This window comes from Meleagris gallopavo, chromosome 20, assembly GCF_905368555.1.
Source record: "Meleagris gallopavo chromosome 20, MGAL_WU_HG_1.1, whole genome shotgun sequence".
In the NCBI taxonomy this organism is placed as follows: Eukaryota; Metazoa; Chordata; class Aves; order Galliformes; family Phasianidae; genus Meleagris; species Meleagris gallopavo.
This window is the reverse complement of record NC_139423.1, coordinates 4,858,609-4,880,621: the sequence shown is the minus strand read 5'-3', so window position 1 is coordinate 4,880,621 and position 22,013 is coordinate 4,858,609. Positions and strand designations below refer to the sequence as shown.

Below are 22,013 nucleotides of genomic sequence, written 5' to 3'. Positions count from 1 at the left end.
TTTGAATCACTGGATTAAGAGTAAATAGGAGTGTTTTGGATAGCAGGAAGCTTCAGGTGTGCTACTCTTTGTTCTTGAAGAGCACAGGCAACATCAAGTGCCTTAGCTGTTTTGATTTCATCAGCTTGTCACTTGTGAGTACGTGGTATGGGCAAAGAGAAGGAGATGTCTGGAGATGTGAACAGCACTGTCGGTACTAATGGGGCAGTTTACTGGGTTAAGTACAGGAGTGAGGATTAGGAGGTTAATATCTGGTCTGTCTTGATCCAACTGCTGCTCACAGAAAGTTAGGCATGACTTAATCTGACAGAGGCACTAATAAATCTTGGCCCAGTTTCTTCTCTCTGGCTGGAATGAGCAACAGCTGCAGAACCAATACTGGGTTTAACCAGATCCCCAGAGTTAACTTTCCTAATCATTTTAAAATCAAGATACTGGTTTACCCAAGCATACCCTAATAGTGGCTGTGCCAGTCAGAAGAGGTTTCTGGTGAGGATTGGACTCCTGCAGCTGAGCCCATGCAGCTGCGTGCACTGCTTCAGTTCTGTTTGTGCATGCCCCTTGTGTAACACAGTGCAGCAGTTTCATCTACTGCTGTTTTAAGAGAATGAAAAATGGATATCTCCAACAACTAGATCAGGTCTTACTCTCCTATGAAAAAAAAAAAGAAAAAAAAAAAGAAAAAAAAAAGAAAAAAAAAGCTACTGCTATTAAAATACCACTTTACCACTAACATCCAAATCTGCAGTCCTCTTCAGTCAGGAATGCTGGTGGTATGGGCCAGGGAAGTGAAGTTGAGCATTTTTAGATCCCTTTGTGTGTCACCAAGAGTCAGAATCGGGGGGAGATGATTTGGAATCCAGATAAGGTTAAACAAAAAAAAAAAAAAAAAAAGTAGGGGTGAATTCTTTTAAAGGGACCAGAGGCTGTGGTGTGTGCAGGCTCTTCACTAAGGTACTTGTTACAGATTCCTACCATGCTGCAGAACAACGTGTGCAGATTCTGGCTTTGCTTTGCTCTCTTCTGCTGTAGTATCTAACTCATCCCTAGGGGTGTTGGGCATTCAGAGGTAGTATTATCTGCATTTTTTGCTGTTGCCCTTTTTACCGTATGGTTGTGGGGCTGAAAGCTGAACTAGGTCAATTATTTCACTGGTTTCATTGTACAGCTGCACAAACAGTTCTCTTGGCAGAGAGGCTGCAGTTCAGAGGGTTGGGGCACTGCCTCGCCTGGTACCATCACCAAAAAGAATGTGTATTAAATTGTGGTTTTGGTCCAAATTTCCACATGGCTTCCATCCAGAGTGATGACCTTGATAGTTCTCAGCTGAGGCACTACAGTGACCTATTGAGCTGTGCCTGCTCCAGCTGTCAGCTGGAAAAAAAAACTGCTCCCTATTACTAATCAAAGGCTGCAACCAGCCAGCAGCACCGCACAGCCCTTTGGACACACGGCCGTCAGCTGCTTTCCATGCAGCCAGCTCTGCGCTTCCCAACAAAGCCGGTTCAGTTGTGTGGGTCCTTTCCTCCATGTGCGAGGTTTCCTATTTCACAGCTCCCCCATCCTGCCCCCCTGCCGGCCCAGGGGCCGAGCTGTCCCATGATGTGGGATTCTCACACATGCTGTTTGTTATTCTGTCCTTTTTCCTTTCGTTCTACAAAGATTTAAAGAAAGAGGGTGGGTGAGGGGAAAACCGTGCAAGTCTTTGAAGCAACTTGACTTTTGATGATTAATTGCAGCAATGAGCCTGCACAAGGGAGGGAGCCTCGTTTTTGATTTATTGATGTTTCTTTGTGAGAACAAATTTATAGCAGAGGGGAAGCAGCTTCTGAGGAGAATATCAAATGGTTAAAAGGTTCTGAGCGCTCTTTGATGTCACAGCCCTGGAGAAATACTGGAAAGTAGTGAAGGACAGACTCTGTTTATTTATAAAATAAAGATCAGATACCTGCTTTTGGCAAGAGCCTGTAACGGAGCTCCTGCTAACAACCTATTCATTAGCCAGGCTTGGAGCTGGACCTGAAGTTTCTGCCACTGCCGCCCGCTGAGATGAGGAGAGCCTGATGTTTGGATGACATTTCCAGCCATTAAGTCTTTCCATGCCTCTCATCGTGCGGAGCAGCACCTGTTTCTCACATTAGCTGAGAAAGCAACAGCAGCTTTACCATGCTGATAGGCACACCGTTAGAGAAGGAAGGCAGCGAGAGGGAAACCAGTTACGGCCCACCAAAGTCAGTGAGTGGAGGCCTCTGTTGAAAAACAGCATCTGCCACCAGAGCCTTGGTACAGGAGCTGGGAAGCAGAAGCAATAGGGCAGAGGAAAGAGGTGATACTGTTCTTCCTAGAGCTGGACTGAGCATCAGGCTGGGATCTTCTGCCAGCGGCTGACACGTCTGCTTCACCACGTCTCTAGAAATCTAAAAGCTGTAAGGAAAGAGAAGAGCAGGGGCTAAAGGCAGCAACTCCCTGGGGTACAAATGAAGGTAAGGAAGCTGCCTCACTCACCAGCTGGGGCAGCACCTTCTCCACGTGCTCGATGTCCACCTTCTCCAGATCCTCCGCCTCTGCCTGTCGCGCTGCTCGTGCCGCCGCTTCTGCGGTGCAGCCGGAGGGGGGGGACACACATCACCCCCGGGCCGGGAGGGGGGCAGGGCGGTCCGGGGACGCGGTGGGGCCGGGGGTTGCGGGGCGCTCACCTCGCACGAAGACCTTCAGCAGCTCCGCCATCAGCAGCAGCGCGTCGCCGTTAACTGCGAGGACAGAGCGCTAAGGGGGGGCTGGGGGGAACGGAGGGTAGGCCCCGCGAGCGCCGGCCCGCCGCCCCGCACCTCGCGTCCTCCCGTCTCGGAAGTGCAGCCGCAGCAGCCGCTCCACCGTCTCCTGCGCGGAGAGAGCAGCGGTGAGGCGGGGCGGGACCGGCCGGACCGGGGCCGCTCCGCTCGGTTCCGCTCCGCACCTTCCTGAAACCGCCTTCCCGCTCCTCCATGGCGCCGCCCGTCCCACCTCCCGGACGCGCGCGGGGCGGGGCGGAGCGGAGCGGAGCGGAGCTCGGTGGCTCGGCGGCGGCAGCGCCGCGCTCGGTGGCGGTCGGTACCGCCCCGCGGCCATGGAGGAGTTCCGGCGGGCCTACGAGCGGCTGTGCGCGGCGCCGCAGGATGCCGTGCTGCGGCGGCTGAGGGAGCGCGGGGAGGCGCCGGGTCGGGCCCGCCTGGACCTGACGGAGCAGAGCCTCTCGTTGGAGACGTGCGGAGCGCTGGGCCGCCTGCTGCCCGGGGCCGCGCACTTCGCCGAGGTGGCGCTCGGAGATTGCGGCCTGAGCGAGGACGGTGGGCGCGGGGCTGCGCCGGGGAGCTGCGCTGCTCTCGTGGAGCCGACCCCGTTGCTAAGGGACGGCGTTGCGTCCGGCCCGGACGGAGTGTGAAGTAAACGGCTTTCTGTCTTTTCGTACCCAGGTGTGAAACTCTTGCTGCACGGTCTGTGCTCCAACACCACCGTCAAATCTTTGGATTTGAAGGTGAGTTTGTTAAGAGTCTGTGGCCCTGCGTGCACCTCTCTCACTCTCAGGGCAGCCCTCAAATCGTAGCCCGTGCCCTGTGAGGCCCCAGGGGCTGCGGTGAGCTCAGGCTGCCACCGATTGTCCTTAGGGTGTGGTAAAGATACTGGGAAGGGACTGGGACGAGAGCTGTTGGAGAGGGTCCAGAGGAGCCACAAAGATGATCGGGGGGCTGCAGCACCTCTCCTACAAGACAGGCTGAGGGAGCTGGGCTTGTTCAGAAAAGAAGGCTGTGGGGTGACCTCATTGCAGCCTTCAGTACCTAAAGGGAGCCTACAAACAGGAGGGGAATCAACTCTTTGAAAGTGTAGGTAACAGCAGGACAAGGGGAAATTGTTTGAATGTGAAGGAGGGAAGATTTACGTTGGATGTCAGGATGTTCTTTCCTATGAGAGTGGTGAGATGCTGGAACAGCTGCCCAGAGAGGCTAATCACTCAGCACTTTTGTTTCAGGGCAATAACCTGCGAACTACAGGAGCTGAGGCCCTGGGAAAACTTCTGAGGCAGAACAAATCCATCAGGAGGTAAGAAATTCTCTCTCTCTCTTTCTGTTATTCCTACCGAATGGAACCTCAAGTTGGAAAAGAATGAGGGATGAGGGTGAATTTCTTGGGCCAGGAGAAATATCAAGAGTGCCTGTGGCTTAGGTGAAGAAGTGAAAACTGGAGGTGCCTCTTCTTGGGATGCAGAGCACTCTGCTCCCTGAGGCTGTGCTGGGTGGCTGGGTGCTGTGATCCAGGTATCATTCAGGCTCTTGCAGCTGTCTCTTTACAAACTCCAATCCTGTCTGACTTTTCCTTAGCTTAATCCTGGAATGGAACAGCCTGGGTGTATGGGAGGAAGGCTTCTCCTTTTTCTGCCAGGGACTGGGAGCAAACAATTTTCTCCAGCGGTTAGATCTACGCAACAACCAGATCAACCATCATGGGGCAGGAGAGCTGGCCATGGCACTGAAACGAAATGCCAGCCTTCAGGAGTTGGGTAAGAGTAGCTACTTGTCTACCTACACATGTTCTGGTTCATTGTAGCCAACGCTGATCTCTGCCAACCAGTGAGCATCATTCCCAGTCCTTATTAGCCTGCGTTACTTTGTATGGTGGGAACTGTCACTAGGATCTCTGGAACCCATCCTGCAGATGAAGATTCTGTGCTTGGAGAGGAACAAGTGGAGAAGAGAATGTGTTTGTACATATTTGTGGTTCCATTAACAGGCCTCGTGCCCAACTTACTTTACACTTGCTTTGCTCTTACTAAGGAATTTTGCTAGAATTTAATTTCAGAAAATGTGGCTCTTGGTGCTGGTTCTTTCTCAGCCACAAGTTGTGGTTATGGAAGGAAAGCCCATGAGATGAAAATATGAGAGGAATTGTGTACCTTTTGTGTGGCTCTCTGCACTTCAGATTCATTTTGTCTTCCTGCTTTGCCAGTTTTCCTTCCCTTCCATTCATCTTGAAAAGGGGGGTAGTAATCACTACTGTGTTTGTGCTGAGACCTTACAGGATTGGTTAGCCATGCATGTAGAGGTATAAAGAGCATGGCTTCTCTTGAGCCTTGTGTGTTTCAGCAGCTATGTGGCTACTGGGGTGAAAGATTGCTTTCTGTATAGATTTACGTTGGAATAACATTGGGCTTCTGGGAGGCCGAGCTTTGCTGAACTGCCTGCAGAGCAACAAGACCCTGAAGAAGCTGGAACTGGCTGGGAACAATGTGCCCAGTGACATCCTGAAAGCTGTGGGTAAGTAGGACTTAGAACTATAGAATTATATACGTAGGAAAAGACCCTTCAGATCATCAGGTCCTCTTATCAACCTAACTCTACTGAGTGTACCACTTAAACCATGTCCCTAAGTGCATGGGAGAGAATCAGTAACTCTTCTCCAGTCTCAGCACTTGGGGAGTATAGGGTACTTGCTGCTCCAAAAGAGAGCTGTCCCTCCTTCTCTCCATTTCTCAACAGCATATACACAGTGCTCAGTGTTATTTCTTTGCTCTCCTGTTCTCTCTGCATCAGAACAAGCCATGGATCACAACCAGGACCGTCAGACTATCCTCAGTGAGACGCAGCACCGAACTTGTGTGCTCAGCAAGGAGATTTTGAATCTGAAGGATGAGAAGACCAAGCAGGTCAGACATCCTACGTCAGCACTTCAAACTGGTCAGCTGAAATCCAGTGCCTTCCCTCAGTGTCCCCATTGTGCACCCAAAGATGCCTTCCTGCATATCCTCCTGGATGTTTATGAGCAGTACACAGCACTGTCCAGTAAATAGGCTCCTTCCTCTGAGTTAGTTTGCCCAGGAATCAAATCCATGACAGTACAGGTATTGATACATCCCCTGCTGAGAATATTCACTCTGGATTCTTGTGGAGTTCTGGTGATTTTCTTTGCCCATATTCGTACTTCTAATTTCTTCTTTAGTAACTGATTTGATGTTTTCTGAATAGTGAAAACTTAGAAATATCACTCAGTTTTCCTTCTGGCCCTCAGTGGTGCAGAGCCCTGCAGTTAATGACCTCAGTCAGACATGTTGATGAACCCCTTCAAACCTGCAGTTTGGTTTCTTCCAAGAGAGTGGCGTGAGCTCTCTTCAGCTGTCATTAGGAAGAGAAGGCTGACAAATATAAATGCTCCAAGCTGATGCAGTTCATTTTTTCATGGGTGTGTGCCTTGTTCACAGTTCTTGGATTTGATGGACACTATAGACAAACAGAGAGAAGAAATAGCCAGGAGTGGCAGGTGAGTTGGATTTTGAGTGTTTTCTGCTCTTGGATAGCAGCATTGGACCCTTCCCATTTCCTGATAGAAATTAGCCCCCCTTTTTTTTTTCTTTCTTCCCCAAATTCAGGATATCTGCAGGACGTGTCAGCCAGCTGCAGGAAGCATTGAATGAGCAGCACTCTATTATGAATTCGCTGAAAGCCAAGTATGGAGGAGGAAAGCCTTAATCTTCCCAATCTTCTGTGCTGTATAGGTGGTGCTGAGCAGAGCTGTTACGGAGCTAAGCTAGAGTGGCTGTCTTAGTATTTCACATAATCATATCTACAGTAATACCCAGAAATGATGGCCAGATCAGGTTTTTAGATAACTAATTATGACCAGATCAGGCTTTGATTAAAAACACAGTACATTGCTGTAAGAGCAAGTGAATTACAGAGAATGAACAAAAAGAAAAAGAATAGCGGGGATGGGGATATTTTTCTTCCACAGTTTGCAGCCTGGTGAGAGTCTGTACCTGCTTTCCCTGGCAGTTGACAGTACTCTCTGAGAGCCACTGTAGACATAGGGGAACATGACCAGCAAGGTTTTGTGTTCAGGAGCAGTGAACTGGAACTGCCTAACAGTGCTGTTACACTGTGTAGAGCCATATGCATGTGAGAATGATTGGACTTCAAATGCCTAATGACACTGGCTAGTTCAGCTAAGAGTGATTTCATTACATGGTGCCTCAGAGTGGACACGTCCTCATATACAGAGTAAGCAGATCACTTTCACTGCCTGTGTTCAAAATTCTATTCCTAATTTTAAAGAATCTTGCAGTGGTGTAAAAGAGCCAGCCTTATTCTCCCCTGAGAGTGGGCAAATCCTGGAGGGGTCCAGGTATGGAAATCACTTTATTGAAAATAGGCTCATATATGTTAGCATCTTGTACCACGTAGCGTATGGTGCTCTCTTGGAGTGTCTCCCTTAGAAAGGGCTCTGGAAAGTGTTTCTCTGTGCAGGCTGCAGATGACTGAAGCTGCCCTGGCTCTGTCTGAGCAAAAGGTGCACAATCTGGGTGAGCTGCTGAGTGCCACGAAACAGGAACAGGCCAACATGGCTGAGCGCCACTTTGCAGAGCTCCAGCAGCAAAAGCAGGTAGGCTGGGTCAATTCTAGTTAGGTTTGAGAACTGGGCTCTGGGTCATACTGCTTTGTGTGGGTTTGGGGGATGCTGGTTGGGTTAGGCAAGTATGACTCCTGCCATGAGCGGGTTTGCTACAGCTGCTGTGACAAATGTTCCTGTGGAAATGAGACAGGTGAGTGTGAGGGTGTAGAGGAGCTGGGGCATTTGTGGGTGGATTGGATTTAGTTGGGCGCAGTGTTGGTTGTGCTAACTTGGTAGTGCAGAGAACTAAGGTGAGTATGTGAGTTCTTTTTAATTCTGCTGCTGTTTGCAGGAAGGTGCTGATCGGGAAGGCAAGCTTTTCCGTGACTTATCTGCCAGCAATGAGAAGAACTTGTTTCTAAGAAACCAGGTAGGAAAGGAGGTTCAGCACGGGGAGGTGGGACCTGGGTGGTATTTGCCTCTGCTCCACGTATGTCCTCTGCTTTGGCTCCTGTTTGTCTCTGCTGATTGTTCTGTACAGCTAACTTGCTCTGCTAATAGGAGAAGAAACTCCTTCGTGACAGTGATTTCCTGTTAGGTGGATGAGCTGGAGAAGAAGTGCAAAGTGCAGCAGGATCAGTTATTCCAGCTAAAACAAGACTTGACCAACACGACAGCAGAGCTGAAGCTGCGGGCTGTGCAGGCTGAGGGTAAGTGGAAGATTAAAAGCAGCTTATGGGCACCCTTAGAGCATTGTTACCATCAGTGAGTCAGTGATGCAGGACAGGGAAAGAGAAAAGCTCATGGCGTGGTGTAAATACAGCCTATGTGGCAGGAGTGCCTTAGTTCTGATGTGCCTGCTTTTCATCTGCAGAGCGCCTGGAAATGGAAAAAAGAAGATTTAAACAAAGTCTTGAAGACATGGAATCACTTCGCTTAAAAGAGGTAAGAAAGGCATTTCTGTAGGATATCTGGAGCTTCTTGAGGTTCATCTCTCTTTGGTTCTGGCCATTGGAGGCCATCATTTGCAATTCAATTTCAAAAATAGTGGATTTAGACTTACTGTGTAATAGACTGTTTTTACAACAAGAGCTTAACTGAAGAGGTCACAGGGCATTCTATCTGTTAGCAAGTTTTGTAGCTTGTAAGGATATAAGCCAGAGTTGGTATGTGACTGCCAGAGAGGCATGGAGGCTGGTCCTTGTGTCAGTCTTGCTAGGCTTAGTGTTAATTATGAATAAATAATCTTGTCCTGCTCAGTGAAATCAAGATACGTTATTAGAATGAATGAAGATATACATGCTCTGTGCAAACAGTCCTCTAAGGCGACTCAGCCTGCTCCTATCTTCTCTACTATGTTTCAGAGGGATGGAGAGAACAAGAGGCCGTGATTGGCTCTGTTTGGAATGTTTATGGAGGTGTCCAATCCCTTAAAAATAAAAAATATCTCTATAGATTTGAAAATCTTGTAAGAAAAGACACAGGACAGGAGGATGTTAACCACATTAAAAGTAGAAAATGATTCTCTGATCTTTTGTACCACTTGAAGATAAGAGCTCATTAAACTTTGCATGGAAGGGATGCTCTTTCTCATGCTCAGTGGCCATGCTGTTATGCTTGGAGATATGAGTGATTTTCTGGCACTTGTTTAAATGTTTTCTGCTGCTGTGCAGGTGGATCACTTGACACAGCACATGGAGGCCAGTGAACGTTCTATGCAAGACAGAGTGCAGAGGCTGGAGGCCATCAGGATAGCCCTGGAGGAGGTGAGAGCGGGTGCTCTAGGTGCATTCAGGTGGGTAAGGAGGAGCATGCCACAGGTGCTCTGTGAAATCTTCTAGTGCTGACCTGTGCAAAGACTGTCACGTGTGATGGGAAGGAACAAAAGAGAGCATTCAGTTTACCAACTAAAATTATTTTAACTGTTTATGACTAAAGAATGAGAAAGTTCCATGGAGAAACTTGTAGATTGTGCTTGAACAAAAATAGTTACCTCTGAACATGGTTAGATTCTTACCAGGATTTGACTCTACAGATTTCCTGTAGGGAGTCCCAGGCCATGTAGCATGTTTCTCCTGATCTGTTCTCCAGCTAGATCCACTGCTGCCCTCTCCTATTCCTTTGTCTTCGGAAACCTTCACCTGTTACTTGTCCCTTTATAACTGACATTTTCACTGAATTTATGTGGCAATCTCAGGGTGAGAAAAGGTGTGTAATTTGGTCTTGTTCACCCTGTCCCTGAGTGACAGGAGCAGTTGTGTCACTTTGTAGCCTGTGACTATGAAGCTGCTGATGTTTTCTGGTCGGTGTTTCAATGGTGGAGCTTCTCTATCTGGAAGGATCATTCCTGTTTCTGTGGCAGGAGCTGAGCCAAGTCAAAGCAGCTGCACTCACTGAGCGAGGCCATGCAGAAGAAGAGTTAATAAAGGTTCGGAATCAGGCACGGTTGGATGAGGTAAGAACTGCCTATGGGCCCTGACTCTGGGAAGGAGTAAATTTTGCTGCCTGGCTTGTTTTTGCTGTAGGGAGGTGATGAATAATTCCCTTCTTTGGGCTTCATTGTCCAATGACAAGTTTGATCTGTAAGGAAGGAGTTCTGAGAAGTCTGAATTGTCTCCAGAGTGTCCTGATCTGTTCTGTGCTTTCCAGTAGTATCAGAACTGATGTGGATATTGTCAAAGCAGAACTTAGGTATCTAAGTTACCAAGTTGTGGAGCTAGCAGCCAAGTGTAGATGCTGTTTACCAGCAACTTTCCTGTGCTGTTCTGTATCTCTGGACTCAGAATGGACCCAAATGGCAGCTGCTGCTGATGGATGAAAAGGCACTGCAGAGTTGAATTTTGTAAAATAGCAATGAAGTCAATACCATGTAAAAGAGAATGAGGAAAATACAGCAAGAACGGTTAAAATTTTTGCTTATACACAACAACACAGAAGAAAATGCTTTACAGAGTTAAAACATGGAAAAGCTGTTGTTTGTGTTAGAACAGCAGTAGGTTAACCATGTGCAGCTGTGGTTCAGAGCCATTCAGGATACAGAGGAGGTGAAGAAATATCATTAGATGTGAACACTAGAGGTGGCACTGGTAGCAGAAAGCAGCTTAGATTGTCTCCTGAATGCAAGGGAGTTGTGCTTTATCTCTTACAGGTACATCCTGTGCTTGCTTGTTCTTCAGTTACCAACTGGCTGAACCAAGGCTTCATGGTGTTGGGAACAAAAATGGGAATATCCCTTCACAGGAATGGAATAGAACTAATGTATTTTTTTTTCTTTGTATCTTACAGCAGCAACGACTGGAACACCTTGAAGAGAAGCTGCGGCTGATGACTGAAGCACGTGATGAAGCTCAGAACTGCTGCCTCAAACAAAAACAAATGGTTGGTGAGGCCCAGGTCAAGGCCAATCAATTGAGCCTGCATGCTGATGGACTCAGAAGGAGAATAGAGGAACTTCAGCAGGTAATTTCGTCTGGAGCAGAGAGAGTCACTGTGGGGGCAGAACAAATTTAAAAAGTTGTTTGGTTAATTGTGGATTTGTCTTTGTGTGTCAGGACCTGAACAGTAAGGAACAGGAAAAAGTGACAGAAGTAAATAAAGTGAAAGTGGAATTACAGGAGCAGATTGGACACCTACAGGCTGAACGTACAGCCCAGGAAGGGCTGAGGGAGAAGATTGCAGCCCTGGAGAGACAGCTGAAAGGTAGTGGATCCTTCCATGCTTTTCAAATAGTAATGTGTCGTAGCTTACACTGGGCCTTAAACTGAGTGCTACGCTTACAGGTGACACAGGCGCTTCCTACCTTTGAATACAAATCTACACTCAATCCTGCTGTTTTTGCAGGGATTATTATCCTCATTTTTTTGAGACCATGACTTAGTAATAAACTGTCCAAAGCTGCACAGCAAGCAAAATGTTGAGACTTCCTGCACAGTGATATCATGTCTTTGCAAAACCTCTCCCATTGTCTCGTGCAGCTGAAGGTTTCTTGCAGCTTATCTTGTGCTTGTTGCTTACCCTGTTTGTGCTGCCCTTAGCTGTGCCTACAGCAACTTGTTCCTGTTTGTTGTAGGGGCACCCAAATTTTCTGTATCAATGCTACTTTTCTTTCACAGTCCTGTCCAGTAATCACCGAGAGGCACTGCTGGACAAAGAAGGTGAAATCTCTATGTTGATGGAGAAGCTGAGAATGAAAGAGGCTGACATCTCCAGGATGAGAGAAGAAGAAGCCCAGCGAGCAAGTATATTGCAGAATGCCATCATGGCATATGTGCAGGGATCCTCCTTGGGAACCCACAGTTTGAGGAAATGAGAGTATGTCTTAAAGAATCCAGGTACCAGGAAGAGGATAAGCTACTCAGGTACAGCCCCTTTTTTGTAAGTGAGACACTTTTGTCAGAGTGGGGTGACCTGAAGGCTTGCAAGGAGAAAACCCCTCTTGTTCTTCAGAAATCTTGTTCCCAGCAGCATAAAGGAGAGGAGGAAGGAGCCATATTCACCTCAGATAGAGGCTTATGGGTCTGAATTTGTGATGTAGAGTCCTTAACCTGCACTGATACAGCATTTGAAACTGTTTCTGTGCTCTTTACAGTGCCATTCTGCCAGCATGCTTTGTTAATACCACTGGGATTTTATGTTCCCTGAAAAGCAGTTGTTCTGAAGCACTAGTTCGAATCCCAGGGCTGATCACAACGCAGCCTTGTAAATGATGGGTAGCAGTGTTTACAAGTCCCTGGATGTGGGAGCCATTTACTTTACCCTGAGCCATGGGGTCCAGAAGCTGCTGGAAAGGACAAATCTTGGTGTGCCTCCAGTGGTTATGGATGCAAGCAGTGGCTGACAGCTCAGTTTGGCTTTTTGCCTTGTCTCTCTGTGACCCTGGCTGTAGTGATGGGCACTACAGAACATTTCTAACACACAGGAGCAGCTGTATGGAGAGGGACTGCTGTGCAGTGTCGATCCATATCCTCGTTGGACAGCTGGAATTGGGCCATGGTTCACACCTCTGTAACACCAACTGAGAGAGGAGTCTGCTTTCCTCCTTAATGTGGAATTCAGCCCTTTGTTAAGAGTTCTTGTGGCAAAAATGGAAGAAGATTTAATTCCATTTTGACTTTTGGCAAAAACTGTCCTCCTAGCTTCTTAGGATCCCGGAACCAATCTGTTTTTGGGGCCTTACCCTGGAGGTGAGCTGTGCTTCTGACTGGCTGGGGAGGAGGAGTTTCCTTTCCTTGGCAGCAAAGGTCCATCAGGTGGCAGAGAGGAATGGACGGGACTCCAGGATGAGATCTTCCTGCTGTTTTTTCCAGTGAGTTTGCGTGGGAAAAATGAATGTTTCAAGAGCCAGCTGGACGACAAAACTTTGCATGGACTGGTTGGTTTGCGTTCTTGACTTTTATATTTTTATTTTTAAATCGTTTTGCTGTGCTGTTTTAATAAAGAGCTTTTACATTTTTCCATAACACGGGGCAGCGACCTGCTAGGTGAGGGCTGGAGCAGAGGGCATTGCTGCTGTGCTGCTCTCAGGGACGTGCCGTCAGTCTGCCCTGGAGCTGAAAGCTCTGCAGTGCATGGCAACATCTGGGGCAGAAGGAGCTGAAGCCGGGTGTGAGCTGGAACTGCGCTTTGGGTGCCAGGAGGGGGTCTGTGCTGGGAGCGGATGCGCTGCGGCTACAGAGACTGCTCTGTCTGTTCCTGCCGGGGTACGTGGAAGGCTGGAAGGGGCCACAGGGGATTCAACTGCGGGACTGAACAGAGCTGGGGGTGCCCCATCCCTGGAGGGGTTCCTATGGAGCCATTCTGTGCCAGGCTGGACGTGCCCCGAGCAAACATCCCCCAGCGTTGGGGTGGGAACCCGGTGACTTTAAGGTCCCCGCCCCCTGGGGCCGCTCCGAGTCTCCGGCAGCTCGGCATTTGTTCCTCAGCGCTGCGGCTGCACAGCGGGCGGTGCGGGCCGTACAACCGCGCTCCGCCTTCGGCTCAGCCCCGGCGTCTCCCGCGGGGACCTCCTTCCGCCCCGCCACCGTCGCAGCGCTCTGCTCTGCTCGGCGGCGCTCGGCTCTGTTCGGCTCTTCTCGGCTCGTCTCCGCTCGGCGGCGCTCGGCTCTGCTCGGCTCATCCCTGTTCGGCTCTCCTCTGCTCTGCTCTGTTCGTCTCTGCTCGGCGGCGCTCGGCTGTTCTCGGCTCGTCTCTGCGCGGCGGCGCTCGGCTCTGTTCGGCTGTTCTCAGCTCGTCTCTGCTCGGCGGCGCTCGGCTCGCCCCGCCCCGCCCGCGCGGGCTGTCACTGCGGCGGAGTCGCGGCGGCGCCGCCATCGCGGGCAGATGCAGGCGATCAAGTGTGTGGTGGTGGGCGACGGGTGAGTGCGCGGCGGCCGCGGGACGGAAGCGGCGTCGGCCCGCCCGCGCCTCGGACCTCGCGGCTCCGCACAAAGCGGGCCGGAGCCCGGCGGAGCCGACAGGAGGGAGGGCCGGCCCGGCGCGGCCCCGCCCCGCGGCCCAGGCGAGCCGGCTCGGCAGAGCGGGAGGCGCCGGAGCGGACGCCGCGAAGCCGAGGCGGGCGGAGCCGCGCGGCCGGGCCGCCATCCCGCGGCGCCGCCGGAAGGGACGAGCGGGGCCGTTCCCGGAGCTGCGCCCGTGGAGGGAGCCCGGGGCCCGCCTGCGGCTCCGGTCCTCGGCTCGGGGCTTCGTTCGCATCTGTCGGCGCGCCGCCGAGCCGGCCGGCGCGTTCCCATGGGTTTAAAGCCCGTCTCGCGTCGTATCGCTGCTCGGTCCCCGATGCTGGGGTGGCTGCGCAGCCTCTCCCCCGCCCCGTCTCGATGCTCGCAGGTTTTTCTCACGTCTCCTTTTGTTGTTTGCGTTCCGAAGTGAAACGCGTCGCTGCTTCTGGCTTCACCGCGCGGCCTGTCGTCCTTCCCGCCCTGTTCTCTGGGCTCCTTCTGATGCTTTTGGCTGAGAACGCAGCTGTATTCACAATACGGGCGTGCTGTGGAGTCCTGGTGCTTCCTAACTTTTCCTAGCTTGTCTTATGTATTTCTCCTTGTTATTCCCAGCTCTCTGTATGCATTTCCGATTGCTACAGCAAGCATGGGGCAAAGATGCAGAGAAGTCGTTGTGAATGGTCTTAGGGAGCAGCTGGTTCTTCCACCTTCCTGTGCATACAGCGCCCACAAGTATGTGTTTGCAGTGAGGTCTTTCAGTTTCTAGCTGGAGGGCTTAAAGAGCCCAGTAGGAGACTTGTCCAGTGCAGCACAGCCTTGTTATAAAGAAGACGGCAACAGCTGTGAGTGGGGCGTGCTGGAAAAAAAGTGGGCTCCAGGTCTGCAGGTTGGTGGTGAGCTTTGAAATGAAGTTGGCTGAATGAACTTGGGTACCCAAACACTTAAGTCACAGATATGTGCATATGTTACGAATTGGTTTCCCCAAGGTGCTGAATTGGGATCTAAGTTGGGCATGAGAGTGTAGTGGAGCATAGCAGCTCCTCGTGCAACGTCCCTGGTCTGGGCAGGGGATGTAGTGCAGGGGAGAAGCAGGATGGGTTGGTGCAGTGGTTCTGGCTGTGTAGTCCCAGTGCAGCACTGTGGTCTCTCATCCTGAAGTCTGCTGCGTCACTTTTCTGAGAATCAGGTAGTGTATAACTGTATCTGTTCAGGCTCACTCAAGCTGTTACTGGCACTCTATTGGTTTCCTTTGAAGGTTCTCTGCAGCTCACAACTTTTACAGTAATAAATAAGTTGTTTTTGCTCCTGTTCTGTGTTCTTAGAACTAAGCTTTTCCCCTCCCTGCAGGGCTAACTGCCCTTCATATCCTAACACAACTGTCGGCCAGCTGCTGCCTCTGAGTTGACCAATCCCACCTGCCTCTGCCAAAGCTCTGAGCTGATGTTTTAGTGATCTACCTTTGTGCCAGAAGCTCTTTCCAAACTGACAGTAGTCACTTGGAAGTTCGCTTTTGTTTGTGGATACTTATTTTTCCATCCTTTGCATATATTGACATTCAATTCCTATGTCTGAAGAGCCTGAATAACTAGTTGTGTGCTGTTCCATGTTTTCTCACCTGCTGTTTGCCCATTTTGCTAGATTATTATTGATATGTTGAGGGAGATCGTGCCCAGCACATAACCCTAATTTATTTCCCCTCTTGGTTTTGGAACAAATACATTTTGCCTGGTGTTCTGCTGAGGCCAAAGGAGTGGAGAAAAGGAGTAGAAGAGAGCAGTATCAGATGCATGCTGAGGTGGGGTGAGTTCAGGCCTGGTCCCTGACGGAAAATTTTAGCCAGCTGCAGATCTGTTTCCTCATGTAAGCTTTTCACCTAATCTCATTTTTTTGGGTGGGAAAGAGTAAATTTCCCTGCCCCAGTGCTTTCTGCTCTGCCCTCCTTTACACTTGTCACTCTCATCCTCTACAGAGCTGTAGGGAAGACCTGCTTGCTGATCAGTTACACCACAAATGCCTTTCCTGGAGAGTACATCCCCACTGTGTGAGTAATGTGCATCAGCTGCTCTTCCCTCCGTGTGTGTGTGAGTGTGTGTGTGTGTAAGTTGGTTTTGTGGGTGAGGGGGCTGTGAACTCTGTATGTGGAGTATGGCTGTGTGGGAGGAGAGGAGAGTACACCCATGGGAACTGCATTGCACAGTGACCCCTCCGGATTCGCTGCCCTTTGGATCTCACAGAATGTAACATGTAGATCAGAATCTGTCACTGATGGGGATTCTTTTTTGGCAGGTTTGATAACTATTCTGCCAATGTCATGGTAGATGGAAAGCCAGTGAATCTAGGCCTCTGGGATACAGCAGGACAAGAGGATTATGACCGACTGCGGCCCCTTTCCTATCCACAGACGGTGAGTGCTGGGCTTGGACTGGCTTATGACTGCTCTACTAAGAGATTGTCACGTTCTAGTTCCTACTTTGCAATGGTGTTTGAACAGTTATGCATGTTGTAGGTAAGCTTGGGTGCATGGAATGGTGTGGAGCTGCTGTAAAGCTGAGCTGTGTTTCATATTCCCACTCTCTTTTGGTGGCATAGCTCACTGTTGGGCTTTGCTAGTGTTGCTTTCCTGGCTGTATTAGGCCCCCACCACCAGGGATGAAGACTGTAGCACTGTTAAGGTATTTTTGGTCACAGGCTCTTAACAGGTTGAGTCTAGTATTGTAAATTAAAATGAGGTCACACATCCAAAGTCCATTCCTTCTCTCTCTGAATTAGTTTAGCAACCTTTGTGAGGAAGCGCTTCTTACAGCCAACAGTCCTTGCTGTTGAGGGTGGTGATTTTTTTTTTGTTTTGTTTTGTTTTGTTTTGTGAGGCTCCCTTTTTCACCCTCCCTCCATTATCTCTAGCTGTTCCTTTCTACACAATTGATCTTCTTGTTTCCCCCACAGGATGTTTTCTTGATCTGCTTCTCCCTTGTGAGTCCAGCCTCCTTTGAGAATGTCAGAGCCAAGGTATTGTATTCTCCTTGTTGGTGGAAGGGAGAAACCAGTGCAGTTCACTGCCTGAGCCAACCCTGTGGCACCTACAAGCCCCACATTTCTAGCAGTTGTGTTTTAAGAAACAAAAGTAATGGCTGCGTGGTTTTAAGAGAGACCTACTCTTTATTCATGACTTCTTTGGCTAAGTTTTGGCCTCTTCAAATCTGTGTTAAAGAAGATGAGGGATGTCCTAGAAACTAAAATGGAGTTAAAGTATGCAGAGTTGGCTGGTGTCATCTGTCACGATTCCATGTTTCAGTGACTTGTTACATCTGCACCAGTTTCTTTCTGCAGAGCATACCCAGAATTCTAGGTAGAAGAATCCTGTCCAGGTGTTTATACCATGTCAAATATTAGTAAAAATCTTGTTCTTAGTAATAAATGCAGCCTCGTGGCAGTGCCTGCTGCCATGGCTACTTTTCTCATCATGCTTCTCTGTTCCAGTGGTACCCTGAGGTCCGACACCACTGCCCAAATACACCTATCATCTTGGTGGGCACCAAGCTGGACTTAAGGGATGATAAGGACACCATTGAAAGGTTACGTGATAAGAAACTGGCTCCCATCACCTACCCCCAAGGTTTGGCCATGGCTCGGGAGATTGGTGAGTGATGTGCTGGGCAGTCTTCGTGGCCTTGAGCTCTTTGTTTTGGAGTGGGTGAGGGACGCTGCCTCCTGGTAGGACTGGAGTGCTTGAGCTGGAGCTCTCTTTCCCCTAGGCTCGGTAAAGTACCTTGAGTGCTCTGCCCTGACACAGCGGGGCTTGAAGACGGTGTTTGATGAAGCCATCCGGGCCGTGCTCTGCCCGCCGCCCGTGAAGAAGCCTGGCAAAAAGTGCACCATGTTCTGAGGGCTGTGGCCTAGGTGCTGGCTCAGCATGTTGTTGTCCTCCGACAGATTGCGTATTAGCTGGGTGTTTCTGGAGGGGGCTGGGATGTGTAGGGCCCTTCATCATGTACGAAGTCAGTGTTTTTTAAATGTCTCTTTGATTTAACGTCAGTGTTGATGTGAAGGGGCAGTGGGGGCAGGAGACTAGCTGGGGGCTGTACAGCCCTCGGGAAAGTACAATGGGGAAGGCAAGATAGCTCCTTGGGGCAACAGGCTGTTTTGGCTCTCCTGAACTCCAAGCTGAAAGGGCTGAGACATCCATCCTGTGCTGGAAACGCCTGTGTTTCATCTGCAGGTGTAACACGTGCTGAAGATCCTTGTGGGAGTGGGAAGGAAGCTGATATAAGTGGTGGTGAATGACAAGAGCAGCTGGAAGAGTAGAAGGGTCTCCTTGCCCAGCCTACTGTGGCTAACAGTTAACAAATTGGTGCTCTATCAGATACGTGCCTGAGACTGTTGAAGGAATCATAACCAGCCCCAGAAGGGGTCAAAGTAAACGAAATGTGAAGCTGAAGAACTAATCATTAGGTGCTTAATTGGATACTAGCCAAACTCAGTGAGTGAAACAGCCTTGTGCAATCAATGTATTTGCCTTTTTGTGTGCACACCCTAGGACAGCATGGTGCTGCTCCCCCCCATCAGTCTTTAGCAGGGCCTCCCCCCACAATCCAGTCTCTGCAGAGCAGGGCTGAGGTTGTTGCCTCTGTTTTGTTTTTTTCTACTAAAGAGAGCAAAGGAAGCAATGAGGTGTCTGCTAACTTCTTCTTTCCCTTCCCAAGGAAAATGCAGGCAGGCTTTATGGGTTTGGATGGAACAGGGAAAGCTTCTGAAGGGTTGTATTTGTAGGGGGGAATAGGGTTGGAAGAAAGACAGATCCAATTTCTAATCATCATGTAGAGTGATAAGATAAAACCTTATTTGGTGCAATAAACATTCTCCATGACAGCATATGTGATCTTTATTATATAGCAGCCTTCTAAAGGTAACTTTCTGCCTCAACTCTCAAACAGGTTCTAGCTCTGCTGCCCCTCTTGTCCAGCAACACTGGGTCTTTGTCACTGTTTACTATTCCTTTTAGATCTATGCAATACTAGTATGAAAATTATACTAGGTATGAAATGCAGATGTCATCTTAGGAGACGAGAAATCCCCCATCAACCATCAGTGAGCTGCCAGTTGTCATAGCACTCTTGTCACTGAGCAGGAAAAGAATGCTGTTCACCACATCATCCACCTCTGGAATCAAACACAGAGGACATCCAATGCATCCTCAATCTGTAGCAGAAAAACAAGCATCCCAAACAATGTGTCTTTGGCCTCTACGTGTAATTGGAGCAGGGAAATCTCTCTGCCCCCCGGGCTGTGCTTGGTGTGATATACAGGACAGTGTGGCTGAGAGCAGGACGTCCAAAAATCATCACTGTGACCAAATGATAGATATTTAATTCACAGCAACAACCAGCGCTCCCTGCAAGTCATATTCATGAATAATAGAGGAAGTTCATTCTGCTTATCCAGAGATGACAGGGCTGTAGAACAGGGGAGGTAAGTGTGCCCTGTCATCTGATGCTTTGGGAATTCAGCCACAGCCACTCAGCAGGGTTATGACTTTGCTCACAAAAAAGGCAGGGTAGCTGTGGCTGCGATGTCAGTTAGGAGGAAAGCTTGGATATTAGAAGGAGCTCAGCCTGGCAACAGATCTAGACTGACCTGCAAACTTTCCTAGTGGAATCCGGTTAATCATGGCAGCAGATTTCTGAGGATCACTCCAGTTAATTCTCCCCATGTCGGTCATAACTACTGTGGGATTCACAGTGTTCACCCTTATCTGAGACCAAGAGCAACACACCATGTACCAAACAGCTCTGAGACGAAATGCCTTTTACGCTTCTCTTTCAGAAGGAATCTTACCTTGTGGGGTCCCAGTTCCATTGCCATTACCTTACTCAGCATATCCAAAGCACTTTTGGTAGAACCTTAGAAGAGGAAGGAAGAAGGAGAAGCATTTAAATGCACAGCACTCAGTCTGAATCACGGAGAGGTACTTCACTCTGTCCAGAACTGGCAGCTGGAACCTTTGTGGCTGTCGGTCTCCAGCTGGTCAAAAATGAAAGGGGCACTTACAGTAAACAGCATGATCCCTCAGGGCACGCTGAGATGCCTGGCTGGAGACATTCACAATTGCACCTGGCAGTCCCTGTGCAATCATCTGCCGAGCAACGATCTGAGGAGGGGAAAAAAAATAACAGGATGTCAGAATCTGGACAGGAAAGAGCATGATTCCATTTGGTAGGAATCTTCTTGTGGCAGGCAAAAGAGCAAAAACAGCCACAGGATGTCCTCAGTGCCTCCCCATTGTAAGAGACAGGACCTTCACTCTCTTCTCTGACCCTGTACACACAAAATGTTGGGTTGATTTTGGACTATGGTCCTGTCCCCCTGCCAGGACCTGTCTCTGCTTTGTAGAACAACTTAGTCGTTGCTGCTCGTGGAGACAACTGCAGTGACAATTCATCCTCACCTGAGAAACGTGAAGCACGGCATGGAAATTGACATCAAAAGACCTACAAATAAATGAGATTTAAAAGTTACACAGCGTTTGCAGGCCGGGCCAGAGAGGAATTGTTCTAAGAGGCAGCAGAAGACAAACGCTGCTGGTGCTTTGCGAGCACTGGTGATACTTAAACACAGATAGAAATGCCAGGCTGATGAGCTATGGCAGCAATGGTTAACCATGTGTTCATTCAGCAGAAGCAAGCTGGGTGGTGGCCTCTGCTGTGCAGAGGGGAAGGTGCAATCATGCATCTTCCCATTTCTAGCAGGACTCTGTTCTTTGGCAGACTCACACAGTACTTCTATTAAAGTTTAAACAGTGATCCCTGGGCCTCAGCCCATGGCTCCTCTTATGCAATCCAGCCTTCATGAGGCTTTGAAACAGTAAATTTGCTGTAAGAGAGGTAAAAGCAGCCCTTCTTTGAAACATAGTTCTTGGTGAGGTTTTCACCAGCTAGCACTGCAGAATGATCTAAGTAGATCATATGCCTTCTGGTCTGCTTCAAACGAATCCTTTATCATAGCCTCACGTATTTGGTTTCTAACACAGGGACAAATTATGACCCATCTTAGAAGGAATCAGACCCACCACAACCTGGATCCTAAACTGTAGCACATTAGGAAATATATAATTGAAGCAAACAGATTTCATTTTTCACCGTGACCATTTCACAGTCCCGTAGCTGCTTTGTCTTCTCTTTCTAAACTGCCTTAGCAGCAGCCGTCTCACTTTAGCAGTGGGACCGGACTGGAAGCTCTGGGGCTGCAGGCAGGTGATGCTACAACGTTCTCGCTGTGCCTCGGCGCTTTGCTTCGGTCTCCTCTTGATGTTTACAAAGTCGAGGAGGCACTCACCGCTCCACGGCCTCCCGGGTCACCTGCAGGAAGGGCTGCAGCATCGCCACGGCCGCGTTGTTTACCAGCAGCTCGAAGGGCCCCGCCGCGCTCACCGCCGCCTCCGCGGCGTCCCAGTCGGCCAAATCCAGGCACAGCGGTTCGATCCCGGGGCACTGCGGCGGAAGCCCGGCTCAGCGGCGCCCCGCGGTGCCGTCTGAGGACGCGGGGGGATTCTCGGGGCCGTCCCTACCTCCCGGGCGAGGCTCTCCAGGTCCGCCGCGGTGCGGCTCAGCGCCGTTACTCGCGCTCCGGCTTTGCACAGCGCTACGGCCACGGCGCGTCCGATCCCTGCGGGGAGATCCGTCAGCCCCGGCCCCGCTCTCGCCCCCGCCCGCTCTGCCGACCCCCGCCCACCTTTGCCGGCCCCGGTGACCAGGGCGCGGCGGCCGCGGAAGCTCGAGTCCGGCTCCATGCTGCGGGCGGAACCGCAGCTCCGGGATGTGGGCGGTATTGGGGGCGGGAGGCGGGGCCGAGCCGGGCGGGAACCGCGCCGCCCTCGGGGAACCGACGGTGCGACGGCCGCTGCCTGCCTGGAGGGGGCACGGCTCCCAGCATCGGGCGCGCAGCTCCAGCACTGTGTCCAGGTTTGGGCCTCTCACTGCAAGAAAGACAGTGAGGCCATGGAGCGGGTTCAAAGAAGGGCGACAAAGCTGGTGAGGGGTCTGGAGCACAGGCCTTGTGAGGAGCGGCTGAAGGAGCTGGGGTTGTTCAGTGTGGAGAAGAGGAGGCTCAGAGGAGACATCACTGCTCTCTATAACTACCTGAAGGGAGGCTGTAGGGTTGTAGTGAGCTGGAGGTCGGCCTCTTCTCTCGTGTAACAGTGATAGGACTAGAGGGAATGGCTTCAAGCTA

At 50.1% G+C, this 22,013-nt stretch overlaps 4 protein-coding genes across 9 annotated transcripts; 2 read left to right on the top strand and 2 right to left on the bottom strand.

Moving 5' to 3' along the window:
• Positions 1 to 1,905: 1,905 nt before the first annotated feature.
• CENPX (centromere protein X) lies at positions 1,906 to 3,041 on the bottom strand. Its single transcript, XM_085240134.1, has 5 exons — positions 2,957 to 3,041; positions 2,829 to 2,880; positions 2,697 to 2,750; positions 2,506 to 2,594; positions 1,906 to 2,424 (listed from the first exon to the last, which is right to left on the bottom strand). The coding sequence occupies exons 1-5, from the start codon at positions 2,984 to 2,986 to the stop codon at positions 2,410 to 2,412; spliced, it is 240 nt and encodes a 79-aa protein (XP_085096260.1). The 5' UTR covers positions 2,987 to 3,041; the 3' UTR covers positions 1,906 to 2,409.
• A 65-nt stretch (positions 3,042 to 3,106) lies between these two features.
• Positions 3,107 to 12,815, top strand: LRRC45 (leucine rich repeat containing 45). 2 transcript variants are annotated; one of them, XM_085240120.1, is made up of 18 exons: positions 3,107 to 3,326; positions 3,453 to 3,514; positions 4,007 to 4,077; positions 4,356 to 4,534; positions 5,160 to 5,288; positions 5,565 to 5,677; positions 6,230 to 6,288; positions 6,398 to 6,475; positions 7,272 to 7,407; positions 7,709 to 7,786; positions 7,955 to 8,066; positions 8,231 to 8,301; positions 9,030 to 9,122; positions 9,719 to 9,811; positions 10,642 to 10,815; positions 10,908 to 11,055; positions 11,469 to 11,714; positions 12,275 to 12,815. In XM_085240120.1, the coding sequence occupies exons 1-17, from the start codon at positions 3,107 to 3,109 to the stop codon at positions 11,663 to 11,665; spliced, it is 2,013 nt and encodes a 670-aa protein (XP_085096246.1). In that variant the 3' UTR covers positions 11,666 to 11,714; positions 12,275 to 12,815. The 2 variants fall into 2 exon arrangements, with proteins under 2 accessions (XP_085096246.1, XP_010719742.2); XM_010721440.3 differs by having other exon boundaries at positions 11,469 to 12,815.
• On the top strand, positions 12,800 to 18,659 carry RAC3 (Rac family small GTPase 3). Of its 4 annotated transcripts, none has more exons than XM_085240129.1 (7): positions 12,800 to 13,709; positions 15,539 to 15,590; positions 15,760 to 15,831; positions 16,077 to 16,194; positions 16,734 to 16,796; positions 17,268 to 17,427; positions 18,007 to 18,659. In XM_085240129.1, the coding sequence occupies exons 1-7, from the start codon at positions 13,013 to 13,015 to the stop codon at positions 18,069 to 18,071; spliced, it is 1,227 nt and encodes a 408-aa protein (XP_085096255.1). In that variant the 5' UTR covers positions 12,800 to 13,012; the 3' UTR covers positions 18,072 to 18,659. The 4 variants fall into 4 exon arrangements, with proteins under 4 accessions (XP_085096255.1, XP_085096254.1, XP_085096257.1 ...); XM_085240128.1 differs by having other exon boundaries at positions 13,127 to 13,709; positions 17,543 to 18,659; XM_085240130.1 differs by lacking the exon at positions 15,539 to 15,590 and having other exon boundaries at positions 13,531 to 13,709; positions 17,543 to 18,659.
• Positions 18,652 to 21,675, bottom strand: DCXR (dicarbonyl and L-xylulose reductase). 2 transcript variants are annotated; one of them, XM_085240132.1, is made up of 8 exons: positions 21,516 to 21,675; positions 21,352 to 21,449; positions 21,120 to 21,274; positions 20,233 to 20,275; positions 19,836 to 19,935; positions 19,623 to 19,687; positions 19,422 to 19,539; positions 18,652 to 18,947 (listed from the first exon to the last, which is right to left on the bottom strand). In XM_085240132.1, the coding sequence occupies exons 1-8, from the start codon at positions 21,571 to 21,573 to the stop codon at positions 18,844 to 18,846; spliced, it is 741 nt and encodes a 246-aa protein (XP_085096258.1). In that variant the 5' UTR covers positions 21,574 to 21,675; the 3' UTR covers positions 18,652 to 18,843. The 2 variants fall into 2 exon arrangements, with proteins under 2 accessions (XP_085096258.1, XP_085096259.1); XM_085240133.1 differs by having other exon boundaries at positions 18,843 to 18,986.
• Positions 21,676 to 22,013: the final 338 nt, after the last annotated feature.